This window comes from Colletotrichum paranaense (assembly GCF_030867605.1).
Source record: "Colletotrichum paranaense strain IMI 384185 chromosome Unknown Scaffold_13.1, whole genome shotgun sequence".
Lineage (NCBI taxonomy): Eukaryota > Fungi > Ascomycota > Sordariomycetes > Glomerellales > Glomerellaceae > Colletotrichum > Colletotrichum paranaense.
The window spans coordinates 756,107-774,046 of record NW_026848971.1 but is presented as its reverse complement, the minus strand read 5'-3'; the positions used below and the strand labels follow the sequence as shown (position 1 = coordinate 774,046).

General features: G+C 48.4%; 10 protein-coding genes across 10 annotated transcripts; 4 read left to right on the top strand and 6 right to left on the bottom strand.

The window, feature by feature from the left end:
* Window positions 1–219: 219 nt before the first annotated feature.
* On the bottom strand, window positions 220–1,894 carry CPAR01_13723 (uncharacterized protein; the record flags this gene model as incomplete). The annotated part of the gene is made up of 2 exons (XM_060497975.1): window positions 220–1,108; window positions 1,176–1,894. Coding segments are annotated over 2 exons (1,608 nt in total), but the record flags the coding sequence as incomplete, so codon positions are not given.
* Window positions 1,895–2,641: 747 nt separating this feature from the next.
* CPAR01_13722 (uncharacterized protein) lies at window positions 2,642–4,247 on the bottom strand (the record flags this gene model as incomplete). Its single annotated transcript, XM_060497974.1, has 9 exons — window positions 2,642–2,681; window positions 2,797–3,216; window positions 3,266–3,403; window positions 3,454–3,491; window positions 3,540–3,694; window positions 3,750–3,791; window positions 3,846–3,936; window positions 4,004–4,036; window positions 4,095–4,247. The coding sequence occupies 9 exons, from the start codon at window positions 4,245–4,247 to the stop codon at window positions 2,642–2,644; spliced, it is 1,110 nt and encodes a 369-aa protein (XP_060343442.1).
* A 1,177-nt stretch (window positions 4,248–5,424) lies between these two features.
* On the top strand, window positions 5,425–6,463 carry CPAR01_13721 (fungal chitosanase; the record flags this gene model as incomplete). The annotated part of the gene is made up of 4 exons (XM_060497973.1): window positions 5,425–5,593; window positions 5,656–5,987; window positions 6,040–6,372; window positions 6,422–6,463. The coding sequence occupies 4 exons, from the start codon at window positions 5,425–5,427 to the stop codon at window positions 6,461–6,463; spliced, it is 876 nt and encodes a 291-aa protein (XP_060343441.1).
* Window positions 6,464–6,671: 208 nt separating this feature from the next.
* CPAR01_13720 (uncharacterized protein) lies at window positions 6,672–8,577 on the bottom strand (the record flags this gene model as incomplete). Its single annotated transcript, XM_060497972.1, has 7 exons — window positions 6,672–6,857; window positions 6,913–7,050; window positions 7,117–7,314; window positions 7,390–7,803; window positions 7,871–8,134; window positions 8,235–8,284; window positions 8,352–8,577. 7 exons carry the CDS (start codon window positions 8,575–8,577, stop codon window positions 6,672–6,674), a joined length of 1,476 nt encoding a protein of 491 aa, XP_060343440.1.
* An 846-nt stretch (window positions 8,578–9,423) lies between these two features.
* On the top strand, window positions 9,424–10,269 carry CPAR01_13719 (uncharacterized protein; the record flags this gene model as incomplete). The annotated part of the gene is made up of 1 exon (XM_060497971.1): window positions 9,424–10,269. The coding sequence occupies one exon, from the start codon at window positions 9,424–9,426 to the stop codon at window positions 10,267–10,269; it is 846 nt and encodes a 281-aa protein (XP_060343439.1).
* Window positions 10,270–10,565: 296 nt separating this feature from the next.
* CPAR01_13718 (uncharacterized protein) lies at window positions 10,566–11,709 on the bottom strand (the record flags this gene model as incomplete). The annotated part of the gene is made up of 4 exons (XM_060497970.1): window positions 10,566–10,616; window positions 10,671–11,171; window positions 11,261–11,637; window positions 11,682–11,709. The coding sequence occupies 4 exons, from the start codon at window positions 11,707–11,709 to the stop codon at window positions 10,566–10,568; spliced, it is 957 nt and encodes a 318-aa protein (XP_060343438.1).
* A 401-nt stretch (window positions 11,710–12,110) lies between these two features.
* On the top strand, window positions 12,111–13,124 carry CPAR01_13717 (uncharacterized protein; the record flags this gene model as incomplete). Its single annotated transcript, XM_060497969.1, has 2 exons — window positions 12,111–12,384; window positions 12,436–13,124. The coding sequence occupies 2 exons, from the start codon at window positions 12,111–12,113 to the stop codon at window positions 13,122–13,124; spliced, it is 963 nt and encodes a 320-aa protein (XP_060343437.1).
* Window positions 13,125–13,414: 290 nt separating this feature from the next.
* Window positions 13,415–14,477, top strand: CPAR01_13716 (uncharacterized protein; the record flags this gene model as incomplete). The annotated part of the gene is made up of 4 exons (XM_060497968.1): window positions 13,415–13,526; window positions 13,578–13,650; window positions 13,734–14,158; window positions 14,233–14,477. 4 exons carry the CDS (start codon window positions 13,415–13,417, stop codon window positions 14,475–14,477), a joined length of 855 nt encoding a protein of 284 aa, XP_060343436.1.
* A 315-nt stretch (window positions 14,478–14,792) lies between these two features.
* CPAR01_13715 (cytochrome P450 oxidoreductase) lies at window positions 14,793–16,599 on the bottom strand (the record flags this gene model as incomplete). Its single annotated transcript, XM_060497967.1, has 4 exons — window positions 14,793–15,051; window positions 15,122–15,265; window positions 15,332–16,434; window positions 16,492–16,599. The coding sequence occupies 4 exons, from the start codon at window positions 16,597–16,599 to the stop codon at window positions 14,793–14,795; spliced, it is 1,614 nt and encodes a 537-aa protein (XP_060343435.1).
* A 628-nt stretch (window positions 16,600–17,227) lies between these two features.
* Window positions 17,228–17,662, bottom strand: CPAR01_13714 (4-carboxymuconolactone decarboxylase; the record flags this gene model as incomplete). Its single annotated transcript, XM_060497966.1, has 1 exon — window positions 17,228–17,662. The coding sequence occupies one exon, from the start codon at window positions 17,660–17,662 to the stop codon at window positions 17,228–17,230; it is 435 nt and encodes a 144-aa protein (XP_060343434.1).
* Between the last annotated feature and the right edge of the window lie 278 nt (window positions 17,663–17,940).

Below are 17,940 nucleotides of genomic sequence, written 5' to 3'. Positions count from 1 at the left end.
CCTGGGTCTGTACGAGGCATATTGATCACCAAGTAGGTGTAAGGCGTCAAGGCTCCAAAGCCTAGCTTCCACAACTGTGGTATCCTTACACCAAACCCTCTTTGTCTCAGGCTTACGAACGACATCGTCAAAAGTACAGCTGCAATTATGATTACAAGAAGACACCTGAGGAAAAGTAAGTCAGTGAATTCAGTATCAGAAAGCAAAAAGTCAGTGTTCCTACATGGCCAGCATGATAACCCAACGTCTGAGGCTTGCAGAGGATCTCCACTGCTTTGGGTTCTTTTCAAAAACCCGCGGCTGAGGTCTTACTCGGAGTATCGTTGGAGAGGATCTAATAAAACGGTTGCGCAACGTTCGGGTAGTCAAAAAATCGTACTTTGTCGCAAGTCCCATATCGATAGTTTGCTCGCATGGTTCCCGCATGAAAGAGGCTATGGCATCGCCCAAGGTGTATAAGACCTCCTTCGCCTGATTTTCCTTTCTGGGATTCTGCCATCTCCTCATGGCCCATATTGACAGCATGATGGCCGCTTTGATCATGTTCATGATGCAAATAGTGAACATGATGGGAGGCGAATATTCAAACCGACAATTTGCGCTGAGCCCTTCTGGCGGCTGAACGATACATCGTGACACCTCGTAGTATGGAGGCCCAAGGAACCATTTGGTTACGGGCTTTGGTGGTGACAAAGCCGCAAAGTGACCAGTGCCATTACCTAGAGCCCACATGTTCTTGGACCAGTCGTCTGAGCGAGGGACAATGGAAACATACAAGAGCAGACTATCCTCTGGCGGGCTCTGTAAAGTTTCATTCTTGACCAGAATGATCGCGTTTCCTTGGGGATTAAAGTAGTCGTCATACAAGTCGAAACAAGCTGATATGTTGCGTTCATCGTAGATGGATGCATTCCTCTGTATTGCTCTTACTACTTCTTCGTAGTCTAAATTTGAGGGGTTGACTCGGGTGTCTTCCCAGCCGTAGTCGCCAGCTCGATTGTCTTCTGCTGTCTTCAAGCTCCATGAAGCATGGTTCAAAAAGGAATCTTTGACAACGACAACAGTGTAATTGTGAGATGAAAGTGACTGGAACACAGCCGAGTTGTATCTTCACGTTGCTGGTGTGAGTGGATGACTGAGTGTCTCGAAAAGCAAAGGGACTGGAGCATTCTTACATGAGATGGATAGGAATCGAGGTCAACGCCAACAATGCCCACGAACACCGCCTCCACAAGCTGAGATATTTCAGGTTTCGAAGGCTAGGAATGCCAATGTCCAGCCATTTGTCTTTCGCATGAGCAGCATTCACGTTCTCGCGTGTTGGCGCAGCCTGCAGTTGCATGCAATAGTTTGAAGCCGATAGCATGCCTGTTCCCAACAAATTGATGAGCAAATGCAACCATTGGTCAAGCCTTTTCACGGTTGAGCAGTCGCCCTCGTATATCAACCCGACACCATTGCGGCTTCCGTAGCTTTTGACAGCAAAAATAGTCACACCGAGGTTGGTCATCAGTATGAAACCGATAATCCCAATCTGGACCATGAGAGCACGGCTTCTTCGTGAAAACCATATGCGCCAACTGCTGTTTTCGTCGCTTTCTATCTGAGGAAACCACCCTGACAAGGTGTTTCTGTCGGCAAACTGCTGGGCTTGAAAACTCTCGGCTCTTTCTTCTAGGGTTACGGGATCATTGTCGCGTCGGTTTCTTTCATCTACGCTCTCGTTCGGAGGTGTTTCAGGTAATATTGCGGTCGTCGTGGGTGACTCATTGGGTGTTTCTCTTCGAATCACAAGCCCAGCGGCTGGCTGCGCAACTAGTGCAATTCTGCGACAAATTTGGTTAGCTGAAGAAACGGCGATCAATAAGGTAAGAAGCAGACGGTTGCACACTCCACTGAAATTGCATCGAATTCAGTCATAGTTGCTGATCTAACGGAGTGATCATGCCTTGCATACGCCTTCGAGGTCTACATGACAGTAAGGTAGGGTCAACAAGATGTCGAAGGGACCACAGGAATAGGAGCACATCAGATTAGAGAGCGAGACAAGGAAATAAGGGGGCGTAAGGCTCTCGTCGACTTTGGATCAGGCTCTATCTTTAAATGCTATGTGCTCAGCTGCCAAATCCAGCTGCAAGTCCATGGGTTGCGTCTTGCTTATGCTGTGCTCCGAGACTTGCATGTGTAGCTTCACTTGATTGGCTGGGCTGTTGGCCTGTAGGTTGAATGTATCACTGGAACATGATTGGTAGCGTGATTACGACATGGAGTATTTATGGTGATGATTCGAGAGCCAGGCGCAGCAGCGATTGGCCATATCACAGTCCACCCCATTCATTAGAGTACTAGTAAGAGTCAAATTGCCATTCCCGCCGGCTATTCACTTCGACATTAAGAATATTTGGGACCCAGCGTATTTGTTTATCATTTCACATAGCGATTATCATTGATGATACCATGAGGGAGTGGTCCCGCTAGATAGTCGGAGAGGAAACAAGGACTCGAGATCTTTAATGTTACGGAATGTTGACTTCTTCCACAAAGTCGTACATACACGTGATTGATTACTACAGAGACTTTAGTTTGTCGCTCAAGCATCTCGATCCTGGATATTGTTTAGATATTTGGTCCCAACTGATACTTAGGCTTCGTCCTGAGGCCTCTTCGCGTAAATCACCCACCTAGCCATGGTTAGTATTGAAGATATATTCAGAGACCAGATCAAGCCCAATCCGAAAAGTAAAAAACTAGCTATTGATTGAAGCAGAGCTAAAAGGATTCGGAAAGCTGACTTACATAGGCGTGTAATGATGGATGCTCCTGTCTTTCAGATCCTTCCGCACCTGAGCAAGTAAGGCTTGGACCTCTGCGTTGCTCCAGTCCAGCGCTCTGGTCAATGCTGCCATAGTCCAGGCTTCGAGACCCTGAGAAGAGTTCTCGAGAGCCCATTCTCCAAGCTCTTTGTAATGCGGGTCTTTTGCCCATGGACCAACCGGCCACTTGAAAGGCACAATAGTCACATCAAGGAAACCAGCCTCCTCCAGTATAGGAACAAGGCTGGGGACGTTCACGAATGGACGGCCAAGTATTTTGAAGCATTCATCGAGCTTATCCGCCCACTGCCAAGCAGCGTGATCTGGTGTCAAAGTCCCATCGTCCGACTGGGTACGGGCATGGCCTTCGAATAATTCGATATAGCCACCAGGGGCAAGGTTACTGTGCTAGGTTAGATCATGTTGAAGCCCACATTGGATCAGTAACTGACGAGTAAGCTTGTTTAAAGAATCCGAGCCAGTCTGAGATACTCGATGTCATCCCTCGAATGTGGATGTAATCAAATGGGTGGCTGAATGTCCATGGCTGCTCAACGTCGTCAACCTCAAATTTTAGGTTCGGTGGGACGCTAAAGCACGTTAGTGAATGTAAATAAGCCAGACAACCATAGAAGTTTACAATTGAGTCTGCACGGGGGACAGATCAACACCTAAAACCTGCAAACGAGTCAATCTTCAGTTCTATGGTGTCACGAATCAACCTACCTCGGCTTCGGGGTGCTCATCGGCAAATTCTATTGCCCAGAGACCAGTGCCTGTTCCGATGTCCAAGGCGCGCCTGACTCCCGAGCCTTCTTTGTTGGGGGGAGCGAGGCCCAGCTTGTAATCCAAAGTCAATAGGTAGAGGTTATGTTGTAGGTCTAAGAAGGTGATGTAAGCAAGGGAGCCGTAATGTCTGGCCAACAAATCACATACCAAGCCTGTCATTCTCTCTTTCGTCGTTTGGAAAGAGATATTCTTCATTGTGTTAGACGCTGGATTGTTCACAATAGGGGCCCGGAAGAAACTCACTCCCATCCTTGTACTTATGATAAGTTCTCCCGTTTTCTAAGCGATGTTGAAAGATCGAGCTTGATAAGCTCGTGCTTGAAGATGCCACACTCTGAGGTAGGTCAGGAGATTGAACCAAGGAGCACATGAGGATACTTTAGCTTGGGTCGTTTGCTTACTGACGCTCTGTCCGAGGCATCATCTTCTGTCAACTATGCGGAGGTGTCAGTATATCTTGAAAGACAACATGAGTCTTTTGCCATCTCTCACGTTGTTATTCTCTGCATCTGCCTCCAGAATAGGGCCATGATTAGGTGCCGGGGCGGAGCTGGAGTTCCCAGTGGGCTCAAGATTGTCGGCAGATGCTACAATTGGCGAAGCCACAGAGTTCTCGGCTCCAGAGGCTTTGTGAATGTCAGTCATCGTGGATGAAGATGGAACGCTCTGTAACCACAAGGGAACAATACTCTTCGAGGCAACACGAACGGGGCTCTCTCATTTATGTCTGTAGGTGGCACGCGCAAATTACCCCTCTTCTTGGCCAAACATAAGAATGCAGGCCTGTGGCATCTTGCAGGGAATCAATTTGCGTGTTGATATGTGACGTTGGTTACAATAAGCATGAGATATGCTCCAGCAGCATCTAGGGGTAATATGCACTAGGCAGCGGCAAAGTGCACCAACACGGATTCAATTTCGAAGAGACGTGGCTGCACTGAGGTGGATCATATGCGCAAATCATCTGTTTGCCCAGTCGCTTGCATGAAATCAGGACGGGCAGGCTGCGCTCATGTATTAGAAATACGAAGCAGAGCGACAGAGGTAAAGAGTCCTGGAAGTTCCATAGATCGTAGATCAAATCATGCGTCTTCCCTCCCCTCTAAGCTTGCTTCCACTCCTATCGACTCAAAGGGTGTGACATTCTGTGTCTGCATACGATCTTAAATTGTCTCGTCACCGAAAATGAGTCGGGGGTAGTTGACCTGATCTGTCGTGTCGGTATTTCCTTATCGGCAGTTCATCATACGGCGAGTTGTTGATGAACGCTGTTGACAAGCTCTCATTGACGACACTAGAACATTTGAGGCATTGGGGCACCTTAATTTTAGGGTTAAATAAGCGCTGTCTTTCTCCACTGTCAGCGCTCCGATTAAGTTGGGCCTGAGTTGAACAATGACAGAAAGCCATCCGGAGCGGGCCGGATTCTAGGTCTCAGTCATATTGCGCCTCATTTCCATGGGTGGCTGAACGCCTGTCGCACACAGACCAGACATGGCTGAGAACCATGAATCCTTCGATTTTCAACAGAGTATTGATGCCTGGCTGTCAGTCGCGCGTCATCCCATCATTGCTTCTCTCAGCCCCGGTCAAGACGCTTGAGACTTGGCCAAGAGCCCCCAGCGTGCTCGTGTTCATTTCAGAGCGTCTAAAATGAGGGCTGTGCACAACTAGTGCTTTATATGGCGCTGCAGGACTCCGTGGATCACGTGGAGACCAAAGCGCGACTCGTCGCTCACGATTCCCTGCCCAGACCCCGAGCATCCCGTCTCACCTCATCCATTTCTCTTCAGGCTCATCGGCGGCCATCATTAGAGTCATCATGGTCTCATTAGGCGGCGTCTTCCTTCTTTTCATGTTTCTAGCGACACAAGCGTTGTCACGCGATATTCCGAACAATGTCAAAGACTTCTATGGGTTCGTCCGCGGGCGGAACAAGTGCCATGATACGTTAGCAAGCGGGTTTCACAGCAGTGAGGGTGACAGCGGAGGTACGTGCTTCATCCCCTCAACGGCTCATGCTCCAAAAATGCTCACGAAATTCATTCATTAGATTTCAGCTACTGCGGAGACTACCTGGATGATTACAAAATCATATATCTCCAAGGGAAAAATGGCGAGTTGGCCAACATGGACGTGGACTGCGATGGCGAGCAAGCCGGAGGCGACGGACGTTGCGGCAGCTCCACCGACACTCAATCTGAGACGACATTCCGCGACCAGCTGAGGAGTTACGGGACTGGGCGACGAGACCTCAACGCCTCGGTACACACCTATGTTGTATTCGGAAATCAAGGTACTAAAAGCGGCTGGCCTACATTCAACCCAGAAAAGCATGGCGTCAAACCACTCAGCGTGATGGCTGTCGTGTGCAATAGCAAATTGGTAGGTCTACTGCTATTTTACTTGAGATCCTACTCTAATCCATCTTATGTAGCTGTATGGAATCTGGGGAGATACAAATGGTGATGATGGGCCTCAAGCCATGGTAGGTGAGGCTTCCATATCACTCGCCACTGCGTGCTACGGCAACAGTATCAACGGCAACTCAGGACATGATGACAATGATGTCCTATATATTGCCTTCACAGGCGATGATGCTGTTCCTGGAGCAAGCGGGGCAAATTGGACTGCGTCAAATTACGAGGACTTCCAAACCAGCATCTCAGATCTTGGAAATAAGCTCATTGAGCGTGTTGGGAGTGGGGGAAATGGCAGGCCCCTTGGGGACCAATGGATGCTCTTTTCTGCAATTTTCTTCGGAATCATTGTACTGCTATTGTAGTATTACCAGGAAAATGAACCAAAACTTTTACCAGGCACCCGAAAGACATTCCAGCAAGGTTCGCGGTACGATTTGATATTCGGACCAGTTGGGAAAATCCATAAGGATAGTGACTTGCCTGATGTCCAACAACTTTCTTCAGACCAAAGTCTTTGCACATAAAGAAATATTTTGAGCATGTGCTGTTCAAGTAATATTACTAATTTGCTGCAGACCTGATCCCTATGTTCATATTTGTCCCCTTAGCCAACGAACAGCATCTCCCCAAAACTCCATGTGCCTTACTAGGTACTTCTTGAAGAAACTTTGCATAACATATCGACCTGTTTAACCAACCAGTAGTTCTCATGCCGGATTCTTTCCGGCTTCACGGGTGTGAAGTCAAAAGTCTTAACCAAGATGGGCACAAGCTTGTTGATTTCCAGCAAGCTGATGTTTTTTCCAATGCAGGTACGGGAACCTACCCCAAACTAGAGACGATCAATCAGTAATGACCCAGGGAACTTCAACCAGTATTCGACTCACCGGTATCCAATTCGATTCCATGAGAGAAATGTATTCTTTGTCTTGACTAAACCACCTATCAGGGCGGTATTCATCGGCATCGGCACCGAAAACATCCTTATTCCGGTGCAGGACCCAGGTATTCACGCCTACAACGCACTACATTTATTTTAGTCAGTTAAATTTACCCATATGGCCCAACAAGGTTGTAGTAATGGGACTTACACCCTCGTTGAAGTCTATGCCCAGAAGATTCACGCCACCTTTGGGGACAACACGGGCTAGCGGAAGTCCTGTTGCTGGATGCAGTCTGAGTGACTCTTTGATGCAAGCCTGGAGAAAGCTCATAGCTTGAGCATCTTTGAAAGGGATGAACTCAGGGTTGTCTAGCTCTGCAAATTTGGCGTCGATATCTTCCCGAAGCTGTGATGATTATTAGAAAGATCTTTCGAGCTAGGCGGAGCGTATCTCTTCGCTCATGGAAAGTCGGCCACGTACCCTCTGAAGCACTCTGGGGTGGGACGCAAGGTCATAGATAACAGCGCACAGGGATATCGAAGTTGTATCAGAGCCAGCTCCAATGTTGGTCATACATGTCGTAAAGACGGCGCTTTCTGGGAACTTTCCGGGATTTTCGTGGTGTAGACGGAAGAGCTTGGACATGAAGTCTTGCCTGTCTGGGCTCCCCTTTTCCATGTCAAACCGGGCTTTGCCCTTTTTCAGCTGCTCGGCGGTGAAGTTAACCCCATTCATCAGCTGTCCTGGTGGGAGTTTGGACAGTATCCAGTCGAGGGTTCCATGTAGCTCGTGTTCTATTCCCACCATAGCGCAGTACTTGAGGTAAACGTGTTGACTAGCGAAGATTTCCAATCGATCGCTTCCTGTATCAAGGCATCCAAATCTTTGCCCAAGCTATATGGAGTGGGTGAGTATGTGTGACAGGACTACGAATGAGACAAGTTTACGAAGAGAGACTTACTGTGATTTGACTGACAACATCGAATGCATAACACTGCATCCAAAACTGAAGGTCGATGGGATTTTGAGTCTGACTCAAGTTTCCAAGTTGCTTCACGAAGACTCTCAAACAGTCTTCGACATCGGACTCCATTGCTCTAAGAGAGGTGACAGAGTAAAGGTTCGCCACGAGACGCCGATTTGCAGCATGACGTGCACCATCTCGATCCGTGAAGAGGTCTTGCCAGGGAAGACCGACTGGACTTGAGGCCTCGTACCATGCGGACTAAGAAGCAAATTATGTCAGTAAGGCAAAATCACTCCATGGTCTCGATGATACGTGCCTTGATAAAGCCCTTTCCAATACCATAAATCGTCTTGATTACGGCCGGGTCATTGATACTATACTGCTTAGGAGCAATCCGCACTATGGCTCCTGTCAGGCGAATCATCTTGTAAGCAAAAGGCTATAATAGTCACACCCGGGAATAAAGATCACATACCGTATTTCTCATGGAGCTGAATATTGCGATGATGAAAGTTTCCGTCTCTCACATGTCGAAAATACCAGAGCCTTGAGAAGCGAGCCTCTAATGGACCAGGCAGCTTCCGAAGAGACGAGAATGTCTCTGTGATAACATCTACTGAGGCCCAAATGAGGATGACAAGGAAGAGGAGGAGAACAGAGATCCATGGTGTGAGAGTGAAAGCCGAGTTACTTCGATCCATTGTGATTTGCGATTGCCTGATCCGCGTCTCGGACAGCTTGAAGTACCTTAGGAAAAGAAATGATGGTGAATGGTGTTGCGTAATAGCTGTCCAAAGTAGCTGTCAAGGCTACGTATAAGATTAAAGCTTCTATTCTCGATGGGAAATTGTTCGAATGGGCAGTACCAAAGACACTAACACTTGAGTTTTCAGTGGCGGCTGGAGTTTAGTAAGTCTTTGGCCGGCAAAGTCAACACATTTGAAAAGGTACAGATGACCTAGGTTCTATACTGAAACACTTACCTGGAAGAACTTCCGAAAGAAAGCCACATGAGATGTAACAATTCTTGCCGGATCGAGGTTCAGGTTGATCTTTTTCGCAAATAGCTGCAGGCAGGTAAATTTATGTCGTCTTCGCACCCCACAACCCATTTGCTAGTATAAATCCAGGCTGGTCACGCACTCGAGAGTGACTTCACTCATTGTGTGTATGCTCGACCTCTAAGTTCTGTGTCCGGAGTCCGTATCGCATCCGCTAGCTAAGCCATGCTGCCCAGCTTCGACCATGCTCCCCGAAACCTTACCCCGCAAGATCTCAACAACGCATCGCTAGGAGACCATTTGATCTGCCCGTTACCCCACATGGTACTACTACTAAGCATACGGGGTATGCCATGTGGCTAAGCCATGGCAGTAAGATAACAAGGGCTGTCATTATCACTTGCTTTTGGGATACCTTATTGATGCCTCTCTGCTCATGGCAGGCACTCTCTTGGTCTTTGTCCCCTGTACGCGAAACAGCGTACTTTAGAGCCGTGCCACTACCTGACTCTTTCGAAACCCACTCTTAGTTCTCGCACATCAATCATGGACATTGGCAATCGGAAAGTTATTCGTCACTCGAATGGGCAAACAACTGCATACATTCTCGACTCTTTTATTGATCCTTGGAAACCAGCTGAGACCATACTACTTCAACATGGTTTCGGTCGAACCTTAGACCACTTCTATCATTGGGTTCCAGCCCTAGCTAGAAAGTACAATGTCTTGCGTCGCGATCTTCGAGGCCATGGCGGCTCAAGCTACCCAGGCCCCGATGACGACGAGGTCTACCAATACACAACCACCACGATTGTAGATGAAATCAAAGACACCTTGGATCAGTTGAACATTGAGAAGATTCACTTTGTTGGGGAGTCGACGAGTGGCATGCTCGCAGAGATCTTTGCGGCAACATACCCAGAACGCGTAAGCTCTATCATTGTGTGTTCATCGCCGACCCATTTGCCGGCCTCGGCACAGCAGTTTCTTGCTTTTGGCCTGGAGTCTTGGCCCCAGGCATGCCGCCAACTGGGATCAAGAGGTTGGGCAGAACGACTTCTTGGTGCGAGCGGCACTGTGGCGAGTAGTGATCCCAACTATCTTGCATGGTGGAAGGACAAGGTTGCTGTCAGTGACGGAGAGGGGCTGGCAGGATATGCTGAGTTCTTGAGCCGGCTGGATGCTCAGCCGTACTTGGGGGATATCAAAGCTCCTATGTTGATCTTATCGCCTACAAACAGTGCTCTTGTAAGCGTTGAGTCCATGAAGAAGCTGACTGCAGAGGTCGCCTCATCGAAACTAGCAATCATCGAGTCTCAAGGGCACGAAATATACGCTGAGGCTGCAGAGGATTGTATTTCAAAGATTAGAGACTTTCTAGAAGAACTTTAGATTTGAGATGCTAGTCATTCGCTTATCAAAGAGCTTGGTAAATACGCCTATTTCTCAACTATTAATAGATGCTCCACATATGATCTTGTGCTGGATGGTTATCATATCCTAGAACGATGATTACGATAGAAGTCATGGATATTTCTCTCGGCTCAAAAAGATTTGAATCCTGAGCTCAGGTTGTCAAACGTACGTTTCCTCGGAGATAACATAGGCTCAATATTTAGGTACACTACATGTATTTAGCTAAGAGCCTGAATTCCCCATTTTCTGATATTTTCTATCCACAATCCAAGTTAAGTCTTTGAGTTTGTGACGTAAAGGTAGACCGAGGAGCCGTCACGATCCTGGAGAGAACGTTAGTTGGCTCACTTCTAGTATATACGTCACATTTTACTTACGATACAGCGGGGGTCCTTGGAGGCTTTTTCAAATACTTCATAGGCCGCTTCTGCCATCGTCGGCTGGATATTCTCCTGTTTTGCAGCATCAATGCCCAGAGACAGATCCTTGAGAAACATCTGAGTCTTGAACCCCAGCCTCCAGTTATTACTACTAGGGGCATGTGGGATGACGCCAGGGACTGGACAGACATTATCTCCCATGAATGTTTGACCGGTAGAGTTGTGAATAATTGTCTGAAGCATCTTTGGATCCACTCCAGACTTTACTCCGATTGCCATAGCTTCAGATATCAGAAGTAGAACAGAGCAGGAGATGTAGTTGTTGCTGATCTTAGCAGCAAGTCCCGAACCAACGTCACCGCACCAGAAGAGCTTTTCAGGGTCGCCCATCATTGAAACTACCTGACGTAGTCTTTGAGATAAGTGATCTTCCTTATCATCAGGTTTGCGTCCAATCATGAATGAGAGAGTCGCCTTTTCCGCTGCTGGTACGCCTCCCTGGGGCAAGTTGGAGTCAGAAAGCGTCGTTGCCATTGATGGCTCAAATGTACTTTATGGAGTCACACATGTTGGGAAGGAATACTCACGGAAACAGGGGCATCAACATATGTCCCTTGAGAAGCCTTTCGTATCTGATCTGCCACGTGCCTTGCGGTGGTAGTATCAATAGTACTACACTCAATCAACAGTCTTTGTGGGTTTTTGGGAGCGGAAATGATGCCATCTCCAACGTCGAGATAGACCTTCGATACTTCTGGTGCTCCGGGCACCATGGAAATCACCACATCTACTGCGGCAGCAACTTCGCGTGGACTTGCAGCGACTTCTACCTGTCCAAAGCTTGAAAATTGCTGAACAAACTTCTCACAGGCTAGTTTGTTGACGTCAAAGACATGAACGGTAGATTGACGCTTCAAATTTCGACGAATCGATGCAGCCATGGGATAGCCGATGGCACCGAGGCCTATGGGAGTCAGTGGTCATTCGATATCCAAGACTGAGCCTTACCTATGAAGCCAATGTTGAAGTCCATCATTCCGGTATTGCAGAGATTTGGTGTATCTAAAACCTGTAGAACTGATCGTATTGCTCAGAAAGACGAGAACGATCATGGGCATAAGGATTCAGGCATGCAATCCCAGATGTCAGCAATTGAATTGTCCTCAGAGGGGTCCCCGCACCGCACCTCTGACAGGCACTTCACAGTTGGTTGCCACAGGCCAAATCAGCCCAACCATCTTTTCCCCCACATCACCCCGCATCCGCCCGCCTAACGAGCAGTGATCAGTCAACTGTACCTACACAATGGCAGCGGGAAGAGCCCGTATTGATAGCGGCTATAGATGCTCAGAAGCATCGGAGGTCAAAGCCGCCTTCTTGCTCGTTTGGCACGCACATCCAGCAACTACATACACTCTGATCACCAACTGAACCACCATGGTCAAGACTGACGAAAAGCTGAAGGTCGGGGTCATCGGACCGGCCGGTTTCGGGGGCTCTTACTTGGTTGTCGAACTCATTAACCGCGGGCATCGTGTTGTCGGACTGTCTCGCAACCCACAGAAACTGGGTACTCATGAGCTCTACGAGCCGCGGCCCATCAACCTTGAAACATCCACTGAAGGAGAACTGGCTGAGGCTATCAGTGATCTTGCGGTTGTGGTGTGCGAATACGGGCCTCATACAGCAGGTCACGAAGCCTTGCAGTACAGTGAGTTCAATGCTGCTCAAATTGGCCCGTAGCAATGGTTTGTCTGACCAGGTAATATGGCAGTGCCGTTCATCGAGATGATCCGAAAAATCATACTGGCCGTCAAACGCGCCAAAACAGGATACTTCGTGATGGTCGGTGGAACTGGCAGCTTGCATGTGCCTCATGAAGACGGCGTTTGCGTGGCGGATAGCAAGGACTTTTTCTTGGCCTACCGCCGTGGGATTGCGGACAGTCATGCTCATGTCACATACATGGAAGAGAGGCTTGGACCGATAGGACAGGCCTTGAGATTATACCGCGACGCTCGTCTTCTCCTCAAAGAGGATAGAGGAAGTACCAATGAGAAAGAGGCAGCGCATGAAACGATAAATGCCTACGAAGCTCAACTGAAAGCGCAACAAGACGCATCGAGCAGCTTCATCAAAGCTGCGCGAGCTAGTCTCATGTTTTTCGAAGGCAATACATCCTTCGACTGGACGTATGTATCCCCGAGCGCACTATATCGTCCCGGCAGGCGTACAGGAAGATACGAGATCACTATAAGCAATTTGCCGCTGAAGGATGGCCCTGATGGGGACAGTCCTCTGGATGGGAAGTTGCTGGGGATTTCGGCAGCGGATCTTGCCATAGCCATTTCCGACGAAGTCGAGTCACGAAAGCACAAGCAGCAGCATTGGACAGCTACCGGGGACTTGACAGATGACACCCCCGCTCCATCGTATTTGACATTGAATTGAATGGGATCACTTTTTCCTTGCATAAAACATACTGTACCAATACACCCAGTGATATGTGAATGCGGAGATCTAATGTGCCTACTTTATCCATGTTGCTCTTTTGCTGTATTTGGGGCTCGACCGCTATACCCCGAGTTGGAGACAGCCCGCACCGATGTGGAGTACGCTGAAGTTCAGGCAGTTGGTGTACCGTGGCTTCGTGATAACAGAGGCAGCCCCGGCCGCTGTGGTTCCCCCAAGGACCTGATCAATCTAGACTTCTACAACAAACGCGACAACGCAACGCAAAAATGTCTGCCTACACTGTTAGCGATTCAGAATTCCAGCAGTTGGAAGGCAAAATCATCTTGGTCACTGGAGGTGCAGCCGGCATTGGAAGAGCCATTGTCGACCTTGCCCATCGTAAGCAACACAGTATGAGCTTTTAGCGCTGTGCTGACCGTTCCGTGATAGGGCATGGGGCAAAAGTAGCATTCTGTGATGTTGACGAGACTCGAGGAAAGCAAGTTCAGAAAGAGCTCGGCAAGTAAGTCGCATTATTGTTTATGGTCTTCTTATGAAGCTCCCCATGCAAGGCACGATGTTTGGCTCATGCTCAAGCGTCGACAGCGTCTTCTTCAAAAAATGTGACATCTCGGACTGGAACGACCTTGTCAGCTTCTTTCAAGATGTTCATTCAGAGCTTGGTCCCATTGATACCGTCATTTCGAATGCAGCAATCAACAAAATCGAGACACTTGACGAGCCGGGCTCTGGGGCAGACTGGTATCTTCAAAAGCCAGATGTTTCGGTTCTCAATGTCAACATGGCTGGCACTTGGTATGTGACCAAATGTGCCATTGGTTTCTTTCGCAAAAACCCGGAAACGAGATCTCAACTGGTTCTATTCGGGTCCGCTGCTAGCTTCTTCGATACACCACCCTGCTACACCTACTGTGCCAGCAAAGCGGCTGTTCTGGGTCTTATGCGCGCTATGCGGACTCAATTGCCGAAGATGAACATTACTGTCAATATGATCGCACCTTGGATGACAGGTGAGTGCGCCCTTACCCCCTGAGGATTGCTCGAGCAGCTCCCGAATGCATTGACACGAAGCTGAGCCTTGTAGATACGGAGATGGTCACCGATCATATCAGAAGTATTTGGAAGGAGTTACCTGCAAATACGCCAAAGGACGTTGCCACAGCAAGCCTGCTACCTGCTATGCGACCTGAAGTAAATGGAAAGTCTTTCTTCATTCACGGCGGGAATATCAGTGACCTGGAGAACAAGCTTGACAAGACTCAACCTCTATGGTTAGGAACCGACCTCGATAAGCAGATGAGAGAAGGGCAGCGTAGACTAATTCCCTAGTTAGATTACGAAGTGATGGCAAGGACATGGCTGTTAGTGATTGTTAGTATTCCTTCAATCTTATGTTTGCGGAACGGAATCTATGTCTACTCTAGGTACGAATAGAAAACTGCAAAATATGTGTCCCTCAATGTTGTGATTTCTTAAGAGTTACATTCGTATTCCCACTCAATGTACTGACAAAGGGATACGATGTAAAATGCAACCACTCCAAAAACGAGACGCTTTTTGCTAGTAGGGAGACATTCATATTCGTAACGGGCTTGACATCTAAGCAGTTCGCCAGACTCTTGTACAAATAAGGCCATGAGTTGATCAATGACCTTCTTCGAAGTTCTTTTCCCTCAACGTGCTATATTCCCTCCGAATAATTTCTTCATGTGCGACAGAGCGGCATGAAATGGAGCATTCGAAAGGCTCAGGGACACTCAGAAAACCTGGCATCATTCTAGTTATGGGGACATTCTTTCCCCCGTTGGGATCTTCTTTCCGCTCAATATTGAATGCCCACAAGATGCGAGAAATAGCAATAAAGAGTGACTTCTCAGCTAGATGGACTCCAGGACATGCACGTCTGTCTACATGTTAGTCATGTGCATGTACCGTCATTCCAAGACAATCAGGTTCGGGATGAAACTACGTACCGGCCAGCACCATAGGAAAAGTGATCGCGCTCATAGGGATCCTGCGAGTTCATGTACTCCGCTGCAGAGAGTGGACTGTTGAGGAACCGAGATGGATCGTATTCATCGGCATTATCGTAGCGACTTGGATCACGCTGGATAGCCCTAAAATTTGGCACTACGTATTAGCCGAATTTCTCGGGAACATGTGGATTGCATGTAATTATTCACCACCAATTCAGGACGACCACAGAGTCCTTCGGGATGAAGTGTCCTTCGTACCAATCGTCCTCGGTGGAAGCGTGATACATCCCAAATTTGTTGACCGGGCGCCATCGCAAGGTTTCTTTGATCATCGCCCGAACGTAAGGGAGATCTTTCTCATCTTCCCATGTGGGCATCCGGTCGCTTCCGACGACACGATCGATCTCTTCTTGACCCTTCCGCATTGCTTCGGGGAAAAGAGTCATGGCCAGGGTCCAGTTGTTGATAGTCGTAGCTGTTGTCTCGGAACCCGCCTCTACCAGACCACCGCAGGTATACGCCGCGAGCAAGTCGTCGATGCCGTTCTTTTTGGGGTCACCGAGGTAAAAGTCCTTGCAGAAGCAGTCCTTGGCAGTGCCGTCATCCGTTGTCTTCTTCAAAGCCTCCCAAAGCTCAAGCCAAATCTTGCTGTCGTGAGCGAAGGCTTTCTTGCCCCAGGTGCGCCAGTTTCCCAAAAGGAACTCGGGAAGATTAGCCAGGCCGGGTAAACTCTCGACGGCGAAGGCGCCAGGAGCCATCATGATGGAAAGATTTTCCAGAACGCTGAAGATCTTGGAGATGATCGGGTCTTGGAAGGAAGGAATGCGATACCCATAGGTAGCTAGCATGATAACAGAGGTAGAATAGCGCCGATTGATGGTGTAAAACTCATCGGGCTGATCTAACAGGTCATGAAGGACCACTTTTGACTCTAGGTCTTGCGATGGCATGTACCTCTTCGAAGCATTCAAGTTGAGAAGTGCGTGACTGTGCTTTCTCAGGTTCCTCCAGTCTTGCCCGTATGCCATGAACAATTGTCGGGACTTTCCACTTGCAACATCCTGCGCTAGCGGGAGATGCGGCCGTGAGGAGTATATTGCCGACTTCTTGTCCATGAGATCTTTGACAGCTCTTGGCGATGAAAGCCAGATGTAGTCAGTCGCCCCGACCTTCGTGTAGAAGATATCGCCGTAGGTGCGATGCCATTCGCGGACTTTTTGGCGCACAAGTTCTGAGTCTGCGAGGTCGTAGAGATTTCCAAGGATTGGGAGCCCTCGAGGTCCGGGCGGTAATTTCTTCCTTCGTGGATCCTGTCAAAGAGACTCTTGATCAGCATATTTAAGTTTGAAGGAGAAACATGTACTTACTGTCAACTGATTTGGAACATAGCGAAGATAACAACCAAGCAGAATCAGAACGATTGTCAGGCCAATACCCCCGATATGGATTGAGCCTTCTTTCGGAAGAATAGGCATATTTGGTAAATGAATGTTCACGAATTTCATTTTGCGGAAGGGAATCTGAGCTGTGAAACTTGGCTGGATGGATATCTAGTATGATGTAGATAATCGACGAGTGATGAACAATTCCATCTATGAAATCTTTGAGTAGCACTAGCCAGTCTCAGAAGAACTGAGCTAGACTTTGATTCACACAAGACCGCCCATCCGTATGGGCCTACATAATGTGGGGGGCAGGGGTAGTGTCTGGGGAGCTACAACAAGCCCTGGTAGATGCGGGGAGCTTCGAAACTCTGCTGCTTCGTGTTAGAATCCATGTCACTGGGGAATGCAAACCTCATCCTGAGTGAGTGAAATTTTGAGGAAGGAAAACAAGGAATAGTCGGAGTGATGTTGAGACGACTCGAGTTGATCTCACGCAGCCATTACCTGCTGTCACCATTCTGTCGGTCCTGACCAACTTACGTCGGCAGTCACCAATTCATCACGATCATAGGCCAATTTTACAGAATAATACATGATAAAACTCAAAGAAAACATCAATCTTCGACACGTCTATTGGCGTTTATTGCATGTATCGAAAACTGTCTTCCTATCCGACTCCGTGGATGCATAACACCCCGCAACCGACTTGACCACATCCTTACTTCTTCTTTTCTTCGTTCCAGGCAATAATGACCTTTTCGGCAACTTTGAACCCCTCGATACCAGCTGGCATTCCACAGTAAATAGCCGCTTGCAGCAGTGTCTCCCGAATCTCTACTTCACTCGCTCCGTTGTTCAGTGCTCCACGGACATGAGCTGCAAGCTCGGGGGCTCTGTTCAGAGCGCATAACATGGCAATGTTTAAGAGAGATCGCTGCTTTCTCTCCAAGCCTGGCCGAGCCCAGACCGAACCCCAGCAAGCTTCTGTGACGAGCTCTTGCATCGGCCTGGCAAAGTCGGACGAACCACCAGCCAGAGCTGCGTCGACGTAAGAAGTCCCTGCGACCTCATATCGGAGCTTCAGTCCTTTGTCGTAAAGTGTCTTGTGGGCTTCCGCCTCTTTCGCAGTGTTTGCTGCAAGCTTGTCGGCCATGTTGGTGTTTTCAGTGCTAACGGGCCGACGTGTGGGTTGTTTGAGAGTTGATATGCTGTGAGAATGGTCCGGAATCTGGAAACGTGCTGGTGAGATTTGGGCCCAGCTTGCTAGCACGTATCGTACGACTGCTGCTACCTTAGTTGGGTTTACATGAAGGTCTCATTTCAACTACCAAATTGCCACAGGGAGGCTGCTTACATGACGGTTGTGATTTTCCGGATCCCTTCCATATTCTTACCCCATATCAGAGCGAACACTCTCTCCACATAACCCCA